The sequence below is a fragment of the Pan troglodytes genome, chromosome 12, assembly GCF_028858775.2.
Source record: "Pan troglodytes isolate AG18354 chromosome 12, NHGRI_mPanTro3-v2.0_pri, whole genome shotgun sequence".
Classification (NCBI taxonomy): domain Eukaryota; kingdom Metazoa; phylum Chordata; class Mammalia; order Primates; family Hominidae; genus Pan; species Pan troglodytes.
In genome coordinates, this window is record NC_072410.2 from 95,196,362 (window position 1) to 95,212,990 (window position 16,629).

Genomic DNA, 16,629 nt, shown 5'->3' on the forward strand with positions numbered 1-16,629 from the left:
AGAGGTTACAACGGGATCGTAATGACTTCCTGTTGCATAGCTTGATTGAGAAGAAGCGCTTCCGGCGGTCTTAGATCACTAATCAACAAACCAGCTTTCGGGGTCTGACGCGATCCTTGCCTCAGGCCTCTCGAGGTCCAGACAGCCGCCCAGCCCGCTCTGCGACGCAGCAGTGAATAGTGTGGTACCTCCTTGTCTCGGTTCAGGTCCAGACCTCCCCGTCTTCCGGCTGCCCTGAACGTCAGGCGACCTCAGGACCCTGTGATTGGCGCCTGCGCCGGCGGACCGTGACCGAGGAAACCCCTGGAGGGACTTGGGCATTCCTTGGGCTCCGTGCCTGTTCTTCGTGCTCCTTTCGGTAAAGTAAGGGAAGAGGGCGACTTTTTTGTTATTTCGTTCATTCATGTATTTTTTTTCTGAAATTATTAAGGCAGAATAGCTAAGTGGTTAAGAGAGCAGACTCTGGAGACTGTCGATTTTTGACCTCGCCATTTGTGACATTGGGCAAGACACTAGGCCTCAGCCCTCACTCTGAAAAATGGGGATAATAAGATTATTAGCCTCATAGGGTTGTTGGAAGAATTGAATCAAACAATAAAGGCCAGCCAGACCGGTGGCTCATGCCTGTAATCCCAACATTTTGGGAGGCTGAGGCGGGAGGATTGCTTGAGCCCAGGAGTTCCAGAGGAGGCTGGGCAACATGGCGAGACCCTGTCTCGCCAAAAAAAAAAAAAAAAAAAAAAAAAAAATCCAGGTTTGATGGTGCGCGCCTGTAGTCCCAGCTACTCCAGAGGCTGAGGTGGGAGGATTGCTTGGTCCCAGGAGGTTGAGGCTGCAGTGAACCATGACTGCACCACTGCACTCCAGCCTGGGCTACAGAGTGAAACCCTGTCTCAAAAAAGAAACAAACAAAAAAGGTGAAGTCTGGCATATAGTAAACATTCAACAAATGCCAGATATTTCTGTGTGCCTGGCCCTGTAACAAGACCATGGCCATAAGAAATAGACGGGCAGAAAAAATCTATTGCGATAAGTACTAATTAAAATCCAAGGATAAATGCTGTGACATAGAGTTGCAAAGCACTGTGAGAATAGAGAAAGGGAGATGCACTGGTGAAGTGACGGAGGGTGGGGACTTATGCTGTACTTAAAAATGAATATGAGTCTGCCAGGGATGTGCAAGGTTGGCAGAGCATTTCTGGCAGAGTTCACAGCTGAAAGTGTCAACTGTGGAAATGTACAGCATTCTCAAGAAACTGAGTAGTATAATGTTGTTAGAACAAAGGTAGTCATTTCACCCAGGAAGCTCCTCCTTTGTGCTTCCAGTACCCCAGGTCCATATACCTCTAGAACAGTACTTACCATGTTTCATATTGAAATATTCTGCTTCTGTTTCTCTTCCTCACTTCAGGGCAAGGATCTCACATTATCAGTCTTTGACTCACACGGAATGCCTGGCATTTGATAAATGTTTGTTGAACTTGAAGAGACATATGGACAATGAATCTGCAAAGGTGAGTTGAAACCAGATTGTGAATTTTGTTGAATGGTAAGCCAAGGAATTCTGACTTTTTCCAATAGGCAATGGGAAGCCATTTGATTTAAGTTTTAAAAAAAGTATGTCTAGCAGCAGTGTAGAGAATAGATGACATACAAAGAGAGATTGGAGGAAGGGATACCAATTAGAACGCAGCAGAAATCTCTCACGTTCTATATGTCAAAAGTTGAAAGCATAATGCCATTTAGATTAATGGTTCATAAATTTTTCCACCAGGATCATGCCTAAGACACACAGAGTAAGAACCACTTCTTATTATCTTTAACCCTACTAGTTTTTCTCCTATTGATCCAGCACAGATGTATCAAGATACCTTACCATGCCTTGCTTATTGTTCAGGATTGAGCATGATGGTAGTTCTGGTAATGAGTTAGTGAGTGAGATGGGAAATAGGGATACTAGAGCTCCAGATGCTGTTGTAGCTATTGGTCCACTAATGACCCAAATTCTACCCTGTGGTTCAGTGTAGTAGGAATTGTCATAATATGACAATAACCAGCATCTAACAGTTACATTTCTCTTAATTTATTTAGGGAGAACACCTTTGGTCCTACAGTTTTGCTGACACTGACATTTTTCTAAGTGGTCACAAATAGCCTACTTTTTACATAAATAACTGGCTAGACCTCGTATTTTTCACTACAGAAGCCTATAATCTAAAGTTGCCAGGATTTAAACACATTACTTTTAGGTTATTGTCTACATTTATCCTGAGACCTCTTCTCTTCTTATTCCAAAATGTTGAGATACTGGGGAGAGATACCAATATCATCAAGCCAGACCAACAGAAGTTCCTTCGATTTGCTCCCACGGGAGTTCCGTCTGGTGGAAGTCCATGACCCACCCCTGCACCAACCCTCAGCCAACAAGCCGAAGCCCCCCACTATGTTGGACATCCCCTCAGAGCCATGTAGTCTCACCATCCATACGATTCAGTTGATTCAGCACAACCGACGTCTTCGCAACCTTATTGCCACAGCTCAGGCCCAGAATCAGCAGCAGACAGAAGGTGTAAAAACTGAAGAGAGTGAACCTCTTCCCTCGTGCCCTGGGTCACCTCCTCTCCCTGATGACCTCCTGCCTTTAGATTGTAAGAATCCCAATGCACCATTCCAGATCCGGCACAGTGACCCAGAGAGTGACTTTTATCGGTAAGGCAAGGCTTTGCTGTATCTTACTTTTCTCAAGTCATCTTCCCAACAACCCTGTTAAGCCTATAATAGCATTTCCATTTTCATGCGAGGAAACTGAGGATAAGAGTAATTGACTTGGCCAGGGTTTCTCCAGGTAATTAGTGGGATGTCTAAGTTTTGAATGCCAGTCTTCAGAATTCAGGGTCTGTATTTTTTAATTTTTTGAGTGCTTACTATGTGCCAAGCACTTTACTAGGAGCAGGGTAGTACACTGGTATGTAAAAAAGGCCATGGCCTCATAGTTCTTAGGATCTAGTCTTTCTATTTAATATAAAAAAAAATTATGGGTTTAGCTCGTTGTCTTCAAATTGGGATTCATGGACTTATTCTGGTATTTTTAGGAATCCACAAGTCTACACAAGAATCTTTAAATTGTGTGTTTTCATTTTGATAACATAGTTCAAGAAATAATAATATAAGCTGAGCACAGTGGCTCATGCCTGTAACCCCAAGACTTTGGGAAGCCACGGTGGGTGGATCACTTGAGGCCAGGAGTTCAAAATCAACCTGGCCAACATGGCGAAACCCCATCTGTACTAAAAATACAAAAATTAGTCAGGTGTAGTGGCGCACATCTGTAGTCCCAGCTACTCGGGAGGCTGAGGCACGAGAACCACTTGAACCCAGGGGAGGCAGAGATTGCAGATCACTCCACTGCACTCCAGCCTGGGTGACTGAGTGAGACCCTGTCTGGAAAAAAAAAAAAAAAAGAAATAATAATATAAAAATGTTATTGATCCCTGCTACTCAATATCTGGTCCAAGATCTGCAGCATCAACATCACCTGGCAGTTTTTTAGATATGCAGAATCTCAGGCCTCACCCAGTCCTGCTGAATCAGAATCTGCATTATAACAAGATCTCCAGGAGATTTGTATGTGCATTTAAGTTTGAGAAGCTCTGCTCCACATCCTCTGAACGTGACTGCCTTATAACCTAGAGCTGCTACTAGATGTCAGTGTGCAAGTTGTATTTAATGCCAATTACTTTTTTATTTTCATTTTGAAATTTGCCAAACCTACAGAAATGTGTAATAGTCAACAAACATCCAAATACCTTCACCATGACTCACCAATGTTTAACATTTTGCCACATTTACTTTCTCACATATGTGTGTGTATACACATATATACACACATATACAAACGTACATATATGCATACTTGTATATGCACACATTTTTTCCCCCAAACATTTTAAAGTAAGTTGCAGACATCACCATATTTCACCCCTAAATTCCTCAGCATGCATATCCTAAGAATAAGGAAATTTTCCTGCATAATCATAATACCATTACCAAAGTAAATGAACATTAAGTACCACTTAATAAGTTCATATTCACATTCTTCCAATTATCTTTTGTAAGTATATTTACAAAATATCTTTTGTAAATGTCTTTTCCCTCGAATCCAGGATCTAACAAAGATTCATGCATTGTACCTGGTTGTTATGCCTCTTTAGAGTCTTTTATGAGTTCAGGTCACTTGTAGAATGTCCCAATTACTGGATTTGCTGATTATTTCCTCAAGATTAGATTCAGATTAAATATGTTCGGCAAGAATACTACAGAAGTGATATTATATGTTATTTATTACATCTACCTGTTGCTGGTAATACTATTTTAGTGGTTCCCAAACTAATGAGAAAAGTACAGAAATAGACTAAATACACAGGGGTTGCATTGCAGTTGGGCCAGGTGAAGGCCAGATTATATCAAGGTCCATTGTAATCAAAGGTTCTGAAGTCACTGGAATAATGAAAAGGGGAGGCATAACTGTGTTATTACATGCACAGCATATGCTAGCATAGACACGCCCAACTCAAAAAACTTGCTCTGTGGTGATCAATACTGTATTCACATATTGAGGGCAATTTAATTTCAACAGTATAATGTTATCTATCGTATTAAATTGATGCTGTTTATTCATTTTTAGTTTTGTATCAAATTTATATAGTAAGAGCCATGACCATCAAAAGTTTGTACCTGGTTTTATTTTATACATATTTAGGAAACTGTATAACAAAAATAATTTGCATCAGTTATGGGGGCACCAAAAAATTATTTTCCTTTGAAAGAGGTCCAGATATTATTCTAGGAAAGTGATATTGGTTTAGTTGTCTCTGTTTATTAGGTACTTATGAGGCCTTTAGCTTTTGGCCCAGAGACACTGGCCATGGAAATGATGAAGATAGTAAATGAAAAGTTACTTGGCAATTAGTTATCTTATTGTCAAACTATTATGTAAACTGCAATAGTTGCTATTGAACAGGTCAGAGTTTAGTGGGTGGATAACCACTCAGGCACTTTTGTACAGTGCGTGATGACACATGCCAAGTACGAACCAAGGAAAAATGATTTTCTGTGCTCTATTTTATTTTTATTGGTAAAATAAATTCCTTTGTCAGGGGTAGGCAGAAGCCAGTAGGAAATTTCAAGAGACAGGTAAATTATTAAAAGCTTCTTAACTTATTTTTAGATCAAATAGCTTTCTTAATTTTTTTCTTGGAAAATTAAGATTTCTTCAGTAGTGATTAGGGGCAAAATGGTGTATTATGCAGGATACGGTTTCTGGAGTCAGAAGCTTTACCACTTACTAATTATATGTAAACAAATTTTGGCAAGTCAGCCCTTCTAAACCTGTTTCCTCTCCTGGCAAATAGAAATAATAATAATACAGACCCTACCCATTGCACAACACAGGATAGGATGAAAATGCTTTGTAAGCTATATATGTTTTAAATTGCTTTTATAAAATTGAGTTGACTTCCCTGTTTTGAAATGGTCCCTTGTAATTTTATAAGAATCTAAGAATCTTAAACTCCTGGCAACTGTGAAGAATCTCTTTATTGGAACTGTGAATTTCTAAAAGTTTGTATGAATATATTGCCCAGCATGTATGAAAACTAGGTTATGGTAAAATAATTAGAGCATCATTGAGCAGTGTCTGGGCTATACTGTTAAACTTAATCCTAAAAGTGATCAAAATTGAACAGTTGCTAGAAGGAAACTTTCTTTTCACTAGATATCCTTTTGGATTGTGTATTATAGACATGTATTGCCTATTCAAACTATGTCTTTGGAGGAGCTCAAAGATATGACCATGGGTTGCTAAGACATGCCCAGATAGCAGCAGGATGAAACTGAGCTATGTAACTTGGATGGAATTTCCCTGGAAAGCTAGGCCAGTGGCTTGACTGGAATTGTAAAACTCCTGGGGAAGACAGGAGGGGTCACCCCTTTGCAAGAACATTAATAACACCACCGTATCTCCACTTTCAGTGGGAAAGGGGAACCTGTGACTGAACTCAGCTGGCACTCCTGTCGGCAGCTCCTCTACCAGGCAGTGGCCACAATCCTGGCCCACGCGGGCTTTGACTGTGCTAATGAGAGTGTCCTGGAGACCCTAACTGATGTGGCACATGAGTATTGCCTTAAGTTTACCAAGTTGCTGCGTTTTGCTGTGGACCGGGAGGCCCGGCTGGGACAGACTCCTTTTCCTGATGTGATGGAGCAGGTATTCCATGAAGTGGGTATTGGCAGTGTGCTCTCCCTCCAGAAGTTCTGGCAGCACCGCATCAAGGACTATCACAGTTACATGCTACAGGTGAGGCGACCCTGTTGAAAAGTGGGCACAGATGTCTGTGGAATCTCGGAGTGTTCAGCAGGATCCCACAACACTTGGTCTAGAGTGCAGAGCACAGAGTCTTGGAACAGAGTGAACTTAACATACTTTTATGATGGCCCTAGCGATGTTCCTGGCCAAATACCATGGGTCTCCTTTAGTCAGTGAATGGCCACATTCACTGATACTTCCTCTGAAAGAAACTATCCACAAGTATATGGAATCTGAGAGAATGCAGTTAGTCTGCTTTTATTCAACAAGTATTTATTGAGTGCCTGTTGAGAGTCGAGCATTGTGGGATTCAGCAGTTACTAAGTTACCTGAGTTTACATTGTTTTTGAAGGGAGACAAACACAAGTCAATAAATAACGATCAAAACAATTTCAGGAGCTGGGCATGATGGCACATGCCTGTAATCCCAGCTACTTGGGAAGCTGAGGTGGGAGGATTGCTTGAGGCCAGGAGTTCAAGACCAGCCTGGACAATATAGTGAGACCCCCATCTCTACAGAAAATTAAAAAATAAAAATTAGCTGGACATGGTAGCTCATGCCTGTGGTCTCAGCTACTTGGGAGTGTGAGGTGGGAAGATCACTTGAGACCAGGAAGTTAAGGCTGCTGTGAGCCATGATTGTGCCATTGCACTCCAACCTGGGTGACAGAGCAAGACCCTGTCTGAAAAGAAAAAAAAAAGAGAACACAGACCTACTGACAATCCTCCTGCCTCAGCCTCTCAAGCAGCTAATATAATGGTTTGACTGGAATTGTAATATATATATCTAATATAGCTGCTTGGGAGGCTGAGGTGGGAGGATTGTTTGAGGCCAGAAGTTTAAGACCAGCCTGGGCAACATAGCAAGACCCTGTCTCTAAGCACATACACACAAAAAAACAATTTTGGATAATGTTAAGTGCTATGAAAAAAACAGAGTAAAATGATATTGCCTGGAGGATGGGTTGGTGGGGGGTGATGATTTTGCTTGGAACCAGAAATATCTAATCTCTTCAGCCCTTGTGCTCTTAAGTCGTTTGTTCACTGTTTCAGTTTCTGCAGGTCTAAAATATGATTAGGAATTTTTAACACCCAAGAAAAAAGTCTTTGCTAAGTGATCCAGATTTCCCACACCATTGATTATTCACCTAGGATACATATGTCAACTTTTTTTTCCCTTTTTTTAGACAGGGTTGCCTGGGCTGGAGTGCAGTGGCACAATCACAGCTCACTACAAGCGATCCTTCCACCTCAGCCTCCCAAGTAGCTGAGACCACAGATGTGAACCACCATGCCCAGCTTTTTTTTTTTTTTGGTAGAGATGGGGTCTCACTAGATACTGCCCAAGCTGGTCTCAGACTCCTAGGCTCAAGTTGTCCTCCCGCCTTGGCCTCCCAAAGTACTGGGATGACAGGTGTGAATGACCGTGCCCAGCCTACTGTTAATTTTTATAGCCAAAAAAATGTAATCTTTTATCCCAGTTCTAACACATTTTTTTACCTTTATGTAACTTTTAATTAATGACATACACATTCTCTGCCAAACCAATTTTCTTTACATATCTCTATCACTCATAAATGCAAACTCAACACCTTAAACAAATCCCTTCCATTGGCAGTGAATGTTTTAAAATTCTGTTATTCATGTTCTGTTGGCTTTTCCATGGGACGTCACAAGCTGACTATCCAACTTGCTTTTAACATTTCCTTGGAAAATTGACTCTTGCTTGCCAACAGATTAGTAAGCAACTCTCTGAAGAATATGAAAGGATTGTCAATCCTGAGAAGGCCACAGAGGACGCTAAACCTGTGAAGATCAAGGAGGAACCTGTGAGCGACATCACTTTTCCTGTCAGTGAGGAGCTGGAGGCTGACCTTGCTTCTGGAGACCAGTCACTGCCTATGGGAGTGCTTGGGGCTCAGAGCGAACGCTTCCCATCTAACCTGGAGGTTGAAGCTTCACCACAGGCTTCAAGTAAGACAAATAAACTTACTCACTTTGATTCTGGGAGATCTGCCAATTTCAGTACTTTTTGCTTTTTGGAATCAAGCTCAAGAGGTAGAAGAACAAAAGCAGCAGTGGGCAGAATGGAAAGTCCTAAAACGAATACAGTTTCACCTATCTAGAGATCCCAGCATTCTTCTCTTTCTAATTAGTGAAGAGAGGATTAGCACAGCTTTACAGGCATTCTTTAAAATAATCCCTAGTTAAGATGTAGATGCAATATGTGTTGTCACGTTGATTACCAAGGCTGATTCAGCTGATCCAGCTGGTTGGGACGATATCCCCTTCCTCCTTTAGTATTTTATTTTTAGTATTCTGTATTGGTCCTTCCTGATGCTTGTACTTCATTGAATAAGACAGCTGCCAGATAGATGGGGGAGTGTTAATTGCTCAAGGATGTTCTCAGAGTTTGGCTTCCCTGCTAGAGTATTCTAACAAACTGAAGATGAAAGACATTGAAATAGGGCTTCCGGCTGGGCGCAGTGGCTCACGCCTGTAACCTCAGCACTTTGGGAGGCTGAGGCGGGCGGATCACGAGGTCAGGAGATCGAGAACATCCTGGCTAACACAGTGAAATCCTGTCTCTACTAAAAATACAAAAAATTTGCTGGGCGTGGTGGTGGACACCCGTAGTCGCAGCTACTCAGGAGGCTGAGGCAGGAGAATTGTGTGAACCCAGGAGGCGGAGCTTGCAGTGAGCCGAGATTGCACCACTGCACTCCAGCCTGGGCAACAGAGCAAGACTCTGTCTCAAAAAAAAAGAAATAGGGCTTCCCAGTTAGAGGTAGCTGGCTTCTTTTTCCAGACTCTGTGATTACCTTAGGAGCCAGGACAACTGACTGGTTACGTGTCAGTTAGGTTGCAAATTAGTCTGGACACTCAGTTGTTTACAAGTACAAATTGTCATCAATGCACAAATGACTCAAATAGCAAATCCTCAAATGTGGTCTAAATGGAATTAGGTCATACTTTTAAAAGTGTTGGGCAGAGAGCCTTTCACTATGGAAGAATAACCGTAAGAGAACAGCATTGCTAGAATACATAGAGAGATGCGAGGGCCAAAGAGAAATTGTTGCGGACTTCGGGACCATGTCTCTTCAAAGAAGACCAGGTAGAGAACTGCTGTTAGCATTATGTAGTGACCATTAATTTTTCATAATGCAAGAGATGACCAGAGACCCAAACAAAAGGCAGGAAAACAAGATGGCCCCATAAAAGGAAGGAAGGACAGGCAAACTAAACAACTGAACAAGTCCTGTGGTTGTGCATGTCTTTGGGCTGTGAGACAGGGGATCTTTCCACCTGCCTAGTTTCACTTCCCTGGTTTAGGGGAAATGGGGGTGGGTGAGGTAGAGGAAAGAAAGGTAGAAGAAATGGAAAAGAAGATAATCAGAGCTGGTAATTTTTTGGGATGGTTAACTTTTTGAAGCAGAGAATAACCATATTCTCCAGCCAAGTACAGAATCAGAGTGAAAACTGAGCTCAAAGCATATTAGTTGGTTCTGAGTGGTATATTTACTCTTTGTTCTACACTTGGCTACACATATACACTTGGCTACACATATACACTTGGTATATGTCCATCTTTCCTCTGTTTCTAGGTGCAGAGGTAAATGCTTCTCCTCTTTGGAATCTGGCCCATGTGAAAATGGAGCCTCAAGAAAGTGAAGAAGGCAATGTCTCTGGGCATGGTGTGCTGGGCAGCGATGTCTTCGAGGAGCCTATGTCAGGCATGAGTGAAGCTGGGATTCCTCAGAGCCCTGATGACTCAGATAGCAGCTATGGTTCCCACTCCACTGACAGCCTCATGGGGTCCTCCCCTGTTTTCAACCAGCGCTGCAAGAAGAGGATGAGGAAAATATAAAAGGAAAAGAGGGAGATGTTTTGTCCAGACCTACTAGACCCAACAGAAAAGGTTTTTGTATTAGAATCTGTTTCCTTAAAAATTGATTTGACTCCTGTTCTTAAACACAAGTGGTTTTTCCTAATTCCAGAGGAACTGGACGTCACCAAACAAGGTTGCATTTTACTTTTGCATCCAGTTTTTATAGTTTTCCACAACCAAGCCACCCTTCACAGATAAAATATGATGCTGGCATGGCAATCAGACCAAAGCACTGTCCCCGATTGTTGTCTTAACTATGACTAGACATGTTACTTAGCTTCTCTACAGCCATTTATCTTGTACAACTGAGAAGAATCATACTTTGACCTACCTTGTAGAGATGTGAGGATTTAGATGTTTGCTAACTTCAAAACTGTGCTTGAATAGACTCATAATATATGCTCATATCAGATGTCAGTTTTCATTTAACTTGATTCATTTTTGGCTCAGGTCATTGGGAACCCATTACTAATACCTAACAGGAAATAGCTAAACACAACACACCTTATCTATTAGTCACCTTCTTAAAACTGTTTTTGCTACTTTTGAAGTGTCTTACTTATAAGATCAGAGGTCTGACACTTTTTTGCTTAGACAGCTCTCTATCTCATCCATTTATTTTCTTCTCTAGACTTACTCCATCTCTCCTCATCCTTTTGCCTTTGTTATTTCTGCTCAGACTCACATACTTTCACCATATACATATTTTCAATTGTTTCTTTCCTTTTCTCCTTTGTGAGCAAAGCAAACAAGTACTGTCCAAGGACAGCCTTGTGCATATTTCATTCGTTGCATTTGCTTGGTCATCAGAGGACAGCAGTCCATTAAGCACACTTTGCTTCTTCTACTGTAAAGGCAGCCTTTAAAGCATAGCACTATGCACCTTTCAACTTTACATCATGTCCTGAACAACATAACTGCGGTTACTCATCCATCAGACTATCTGTATATATAAGTACTGAATCAGTATTTATTAAGTAAATGATGTAGCACTGTAGTGATTAGGAATCATTAGCAAATGTGTTGCTTCATGCCTTGGTGATGGATGCCAGCATGTTAAACTGCTGAAGTTTGATTTTCTGATGCAAAATATATCTTGTAAAATTTAGACCACTCCTTTAATGCAGACCAAAATAAGGCACAGCTTTAATTCATTATTGAATGCCTTAAATGTCCCAGGTATTGAGAATAAATGAATATGATAGAAATGAGGTTATAGTTTAACATATAATTTTAAATTTGCCAATTGTAACTCTTTAGCACATTTCTCTGAACCCTTTCTGTCACAGTCTTTTTTTAAATTTATTTATTTATGTATTTATTTTTGAGATGGAGTCTTGCTCTGTCACCCAGGCTGGAGTGCAATGGTGCAATCTCGACTCACTGCAACCTCTGCCTCCCAGGTTCAAGCGATTCTCCTGCCTCAGCCTCCTGAGTAGCTGGGATTACACGCACGTGCCACCACACCCAGCTAATTTTTGCATTTTTAGTAGAGATGAGGTTTCACCATGTTGGCCAGGCTGGTCTCAAACTCCTGACCTCAAGTGATCTGCCCGCCCCGGGCTCCCAAAGTGCTGGGATTACAGGCGTGAGCCACTGCACCTGGCCTCTGTTGCAGTCTTATCTTCATTTTCCTTTGTTTATAATGAAAGTGGCGATTAGGCAGTTAGTTTCCATAAAGTGGCCGTATGGGAATTTAGTTCATTCATCCAGCAAACATTGAGTACCAATTATTTGCTAGGTCCTGTGCAAGGAATACAAAAATGATTAAGACTTATTCCTTACCCTTTTGGAGCTTAAAGCATAAGGAAGACAAGTTATTCTGTAAGGAAGATAAAGCATTCAAAAGTACTACAGAGAAAAACCAAGTATGCTTGAGTTTTGCGAATGTTCTCCTCTTAAAGAATAGCTTCAAATTTTGAGACCAGTGGTTCCCACTAAGTATAGAACATTGAAATTAATACTTTATAATAAAACACTTTTATTGCTGCAGAATGTTAAACTGCAGAACAGGTACCAGATGGTCAAGACGAGGGAAATATGAGAAAGCAAATGATGTGAGGATTAGTATCTTGAGATTCACCTGTTCTGGAATTATGTCATAGGCTACTATGCATCAGAATCACATGGAGGGCTTTCTAAAACAGACTGCTCGGCCCACCCCTAGGGTTTCTGAGTTCATAGGTTTTAAGAGGTAAGTTGAACAATTCCCCAGATGATGCTGATGCTCCTGGTCCACACTGTGAGAACCACTAAGTTGGAGTACTGACTCATAGAGATAAAATTCTTTGAAAGAAATGTACTGTTTTAAGATACTGTAAAATGTGGAGGCAGGGCAAACGTTTCTAAGGGCTGTTATGTATGAAATGTGCCTCTGACCCAAATCCACGGACTTTGCGAAAATCACCAAGGAGACTTTGCATTAAGTAAGTTCAGAGTACAATACAAACTGGGCCTAGCTCTGTATTTAGTCAGTATGTGCACGTGGGAAACTTTAGTAAAATATCACCGCCTTATTGAGACAAGTTTGGACATGTGGCCTTAAGCCTCTGTTGAACAGGAGAAGTGAAGCTGTTTGCAATTATATAATTTTCTAATTTGAAATCATGACAAGCAGTCTTAGAACAAAGTTAAAATTAAAAACTCTTTATCCAAGTCACCAATGAAACAGGATTCTGATTCATTAATCATGTCTTGCCCACTTTTTTCAACAAACCTGATGTCCTATAATGAGCTATACAGTGTGAGGCATATTTCATAGCAACGTTGGTTGATTGCCAAGGAGACTCTGCCACCGTTCTGGATAAGCTCATGTTTCCCTTTTCCTTGGCTGCTAATAGAAGGGCAACTTACAGTGCAGGGTCAAGAGCAAGAAGGTGGGGGAGTAGAAGCTATACATCTAGCCTAATAATAGAGATCTGAGGTGGTCACCAGGAGACTACGTTCTTTTGATTCCATTCCTCAGCAGCAAAAGTACTTGAGTTCAAATGATAAAACTTGAAGTTGTAGGCTTGGAAGAGTATCAGCTCAGTATATCCTTCCTTGCATAAATACAAGGGAAAGGCCAAGGAATAATCAGCATTAACCTGCCAGGTCCAAGGGTCTTCTATCCCTGACTTCATCTGAGTCACAAGATTTCTCTAATAAGAGAAACTTTGCTACTCTGAGGAAAATTATCCCTTATGGGAGCTCCCAGTTCAGAGGTAAGAATAGTTCTTTCACGTGGAGGTCCAAAATTCTGGACTTCTAGAAACAAGTGAAGTGTGCTAAAGTCTCCTATTTATTGTTTCTCTTCCAGTATTGTGCCATCGATTCTTGCATAAAATTCTGGAATGCTGGCTCTTCATGGCTTTCCTCTGTAACTGCAAGGAAAAAAGGGCAATTCTTTTTCAACTCTTTCATTAGACAAACTGATTAGAGCCCGTCACCCATCCATCAGAAAACAGTACATTACTTCTAAGAAACTTAAGTACTCACTTCCCTCAAAAAGGAAATGTCTCCTAGAAGCATGCTCTATCATGCTGCCCAAAATGTAGTTTCTTTATAAGTAGAAAGAATACCTCCCTCATAGTAGCTAAAATAAGGTCCCACTTGTAGGTATTTTTAACCAAGAGAAATGAAAACATACGTCTACACAAAGATCTATTTGGAAACGTTTATAGTTGCTTTCCTCATAATAGCTAAACTCTACCCAAATATCAGTCCACTGGGGAATGGATAAACAAACTGTGGGACATCCACAATAATGGAATATCACTCAGCAATAAAAAAGAACATACTGATACATGCAACAACATGGAGAGACTACACTACTGAGTCAAAAAAGTCAAATGCAAAAGGCTAAATACTGTGATTCTATTTCTATGGCATTCTGGAAAGGGCAAGATCAAAGGAACAGAAATCAGTCAGTGGTTGCCAGGCACTAGGTGTTCAGGATGGGGACTGAAAAAAAAGGGGCATGAGGAAGTTTTGGGGGGTGAGGGAAGTGCTCTACATTTCAACTGTGATTGTGGTTACAAGAAAGTATATATTTGTTAAAGCTCATCAAACTATATACTCAAAAAGTGAGTTTCACTGTTGGTAAACTACATCTTAAAAAATCTGATTAAATAAGGCAATTTACATGTAAAACCCAGCCTAAAGAATAAGGAGATTTGCTCTTGGCCATAGCTAAGACCTAAATCGTATGGTGGTTTTCGTGTTTTTGTTTGTTTGTTTGTTTGTTTTTTGAGATCAAGTTTCACTCTTGTTACTGAGGCCTGAGTGCAATGGTGAGCTCTCAGTTCACTGCAGCCTCCACCTCCCAGGTTCAAGCAGTCCTCCTGCCTCAGCCTCCCAAGTAGCTGGGATTACAGGTGCCTGCCACCAAGCCCAGCTAATTTTTTGTACTTTTAGTAGAGATGGGGTTTCACCATGTTGGTCAGGCTGGTCTTGAACTCCTGGCCTCAGGTGATCCGCCCACCTTGGCTCTCAAAGTGCTGGGATTACAGACGTGAGCCACCGTGCCCAGCCTATGGTTGTTTCAAGAATCAGATTCTGGCAGGGCATGGTGGCTCATGCCTGTAATCCCAGCACTTTGGGAGGCCGAGATGGGCGGATCACTTGAGGCCAGGAGTTCGAGACCAGCCTGGCCAACATGGCGAAACCCCGTCTCTACTAAAAATATAAAAAATTAACCAGCTGTGATGGCATGTGCCTGTGGTCCCAGCTACTCTGGAGGCTGAAGTGGGAGAATCACTTGAACCCGGGAGGCAGCGGTTGCAGTCAGCTGAGATCGTGCCACTGCACTCCAGCCTGGGCAATGAAGCAAAACTCTGTCTCAAAAAAATAACAGTAACAATTAGATTCTGTGCACAGTCCATAAAACTAGGCCAAGTGGAATTTGGGTTTCCAGAGCCATTCTATCCTGTTTTAGTCCATATAACCTTATGTATTATTTGTGTTTTTTGTTTTTGAGATGGTCTTACTCTGTCACCCAGCCTGGAGTTCTGTGGCACAGTCATAGCTCATAATAGCCTCAAACTTCTGGGCTCAAGCAACCCACCCACCTCAGCCTCCCAAGCAGCTTGAACTACAGGTGTGAGTAACCATGCCCAGCTATTTTTTTCTTTTTTGTAGAGAGTGGGACTAACTATGTTGCCCAGGCTTGTCCAGAACTCCTGGCCTCAAGCAATCCTCCTGCCTTGGCCTCTCAAAGCGGTGGGATTACAGGCATGAGCCACCACACCCAGCCCTTACATCTTCTTAAAACAAAATACTAATAACAACAAACAAAAGTCCTGGATCCCTCAAACCAAGTTAGGACCTAAAGATAAGAAGACACAAAACCAACGAAAGGCCTGTAATCAGCTCAGTATTAACCATCCAGTAGGCAGGACAGGAACTCTCAATATAGGAAACTCTTTTCTGGTGCTGTATCCTTTATCATCTCTCCCCCACTATTACTGGCTACACGCTTAAAGTAAGAAACTCCTGGGCAAACAATGTGAGGATAAGCAGATGCTCTGTTGCCACGGGCCACCTCAGCCACCTCTCACCTCTGTGGTCAATGTCATCAGTATCGCTGTCTGCTTCCTCATCCTCTTCATCCAAGGTTCCTCGAGTCAGGATCAAATCAGAAGGGTGCAGCACAGGAGATAAGCTGTCTACAGTGAAAACACCTATCAGTGATATGCCTCCTCAAAAAGGTGATCTTGAATCACTAAGTAACTATGATCATAAACTGGCAGGATGAAAGTGCTCATGATACATATAAACGCAGGATCTTACCTCTTCTAAATGTATTGTTAATACCACTTAACATTTCTATAATAGCTTAGTTCACAAAGTGCTTTCATAAGGCAAATAGCCCTAGGAGTCCCATTTTTTTAAGCTGAGGGAAATAATTTTCAAGAAGCTTGTCTTACTAGTAGCATCATTCTTTTTTACTGGCTCACAGCTTGGAAGGGGTGATGGTTTTTCCTATGAAAGCTAACAACATTTGAGCAGATCCAGTGTGCTGGTGAGTCACAGTGAAAGTGTGGAGTGCTAAGGAAGCCTCCTGGTAGAAATGTAAGTTCAGAGAAGGTCTGCAGAAAATACAGGGTGAAATGTTATCAAGGAGCCAGGGTATTATTTAAGAAGAGGAGGGAGGGGAAACATAGAAAATCAAATACACTAATAGAAGTAAAATTCCCTATTCAGAAAAACTAGTGAGGGCTGAGCTCCAGTAATCAGAGAGAAGTCTAATCAAGTCACTACTGCCATGGGAGGACATAGTCACTCTTTCTTCAGGAGCCTATGAGGCTTGCGAGAGCTCAGCTAGGGAATAAGGGTGGCCAGAGACAGCAACATCAACTGGCACAAATCTCAAGGGGCCTGTGGGCCTGAAAAAGGA

At 41.6% G+C, this 16,629-nt stretch overlaps 2 protein-coding genes across 10 annotated transcripts in view; one reads left to right on the top strand and one right to left on the bottom strand.

Annotated features, from left to right (window-relative positions):
• Positions 1 to 23: 23 nt before the first annotated feature.
• SUPT7L (SPT7 like, STAGA complex subunit gamma) overlaps positions 24 to 16,629 on the top strand; it is a 21,133-nt gene continuing 4,527 nt past the window's right edge. For 2 of the 8 annotated variants that reach the window (XR_678020.5, XR_010149595.1), the window contains exons 1-6: positions 220 to 358; positions 1,412 to 1,514; positions 2,305 to 2,709; positions 6,031 to 6,355; positions 8,101 to 8,338; positions 9,970 to 10,283. Coding sequence is in view for 4 of the 8 variants with exons in the window: in XM_009442201.4 (XP_009440476.1) it covers positions 1,501 to 1,514; positions 2,305 to 2,709; positions 6,031 to 6,355; positions 8,101 to 8,338; positions 9,970 to 10,232 (1,245 nt within the window). In the remaining 4 variants the exon portion in view is untranslated. Of the gene's footprint in view, positions 364 to 1,411; positions 1,515 to 2,091; positions 2,710 to 6,030; positions 6,356 to 8,100; positions 8,339 to 9,969; positions 10,659 to 16,629 lie in introns of those variants that run through there. The other 6 variants (XM_009442201.4, XR_010149596.1, XM_009442202.4 and 3 more) reach the window with 6 other exon arrangements.
• GPN1 (GPN-loop GTPase 1) overlaps positions 12,884 to 16,629 on the bottom strand; it is a 21,937-nt gene continuing 18,191 nt past the window's right edge. For both annotated transcript variants that reach the window (XM_525723.8, XM_054678303.2), the window contains exons 13-14: positions 15,791 to 15,898; positions 12,884 to 13,615 (exon numbers count right to left, since the gene is read on the bottom strand). In XM_525723.8, coding sequence (XP_525723.5) covers positions 13,530 to 13,615; positions 15,791 to 15,898 — 194 coding nt within the window. In that variant the 3' untranslated portion in view covers positions 12,884 to 13,529. The remainder of the gene's footprint in view (positions 13,616 to 15,790; positions 15,899 to 16,629) is intronic.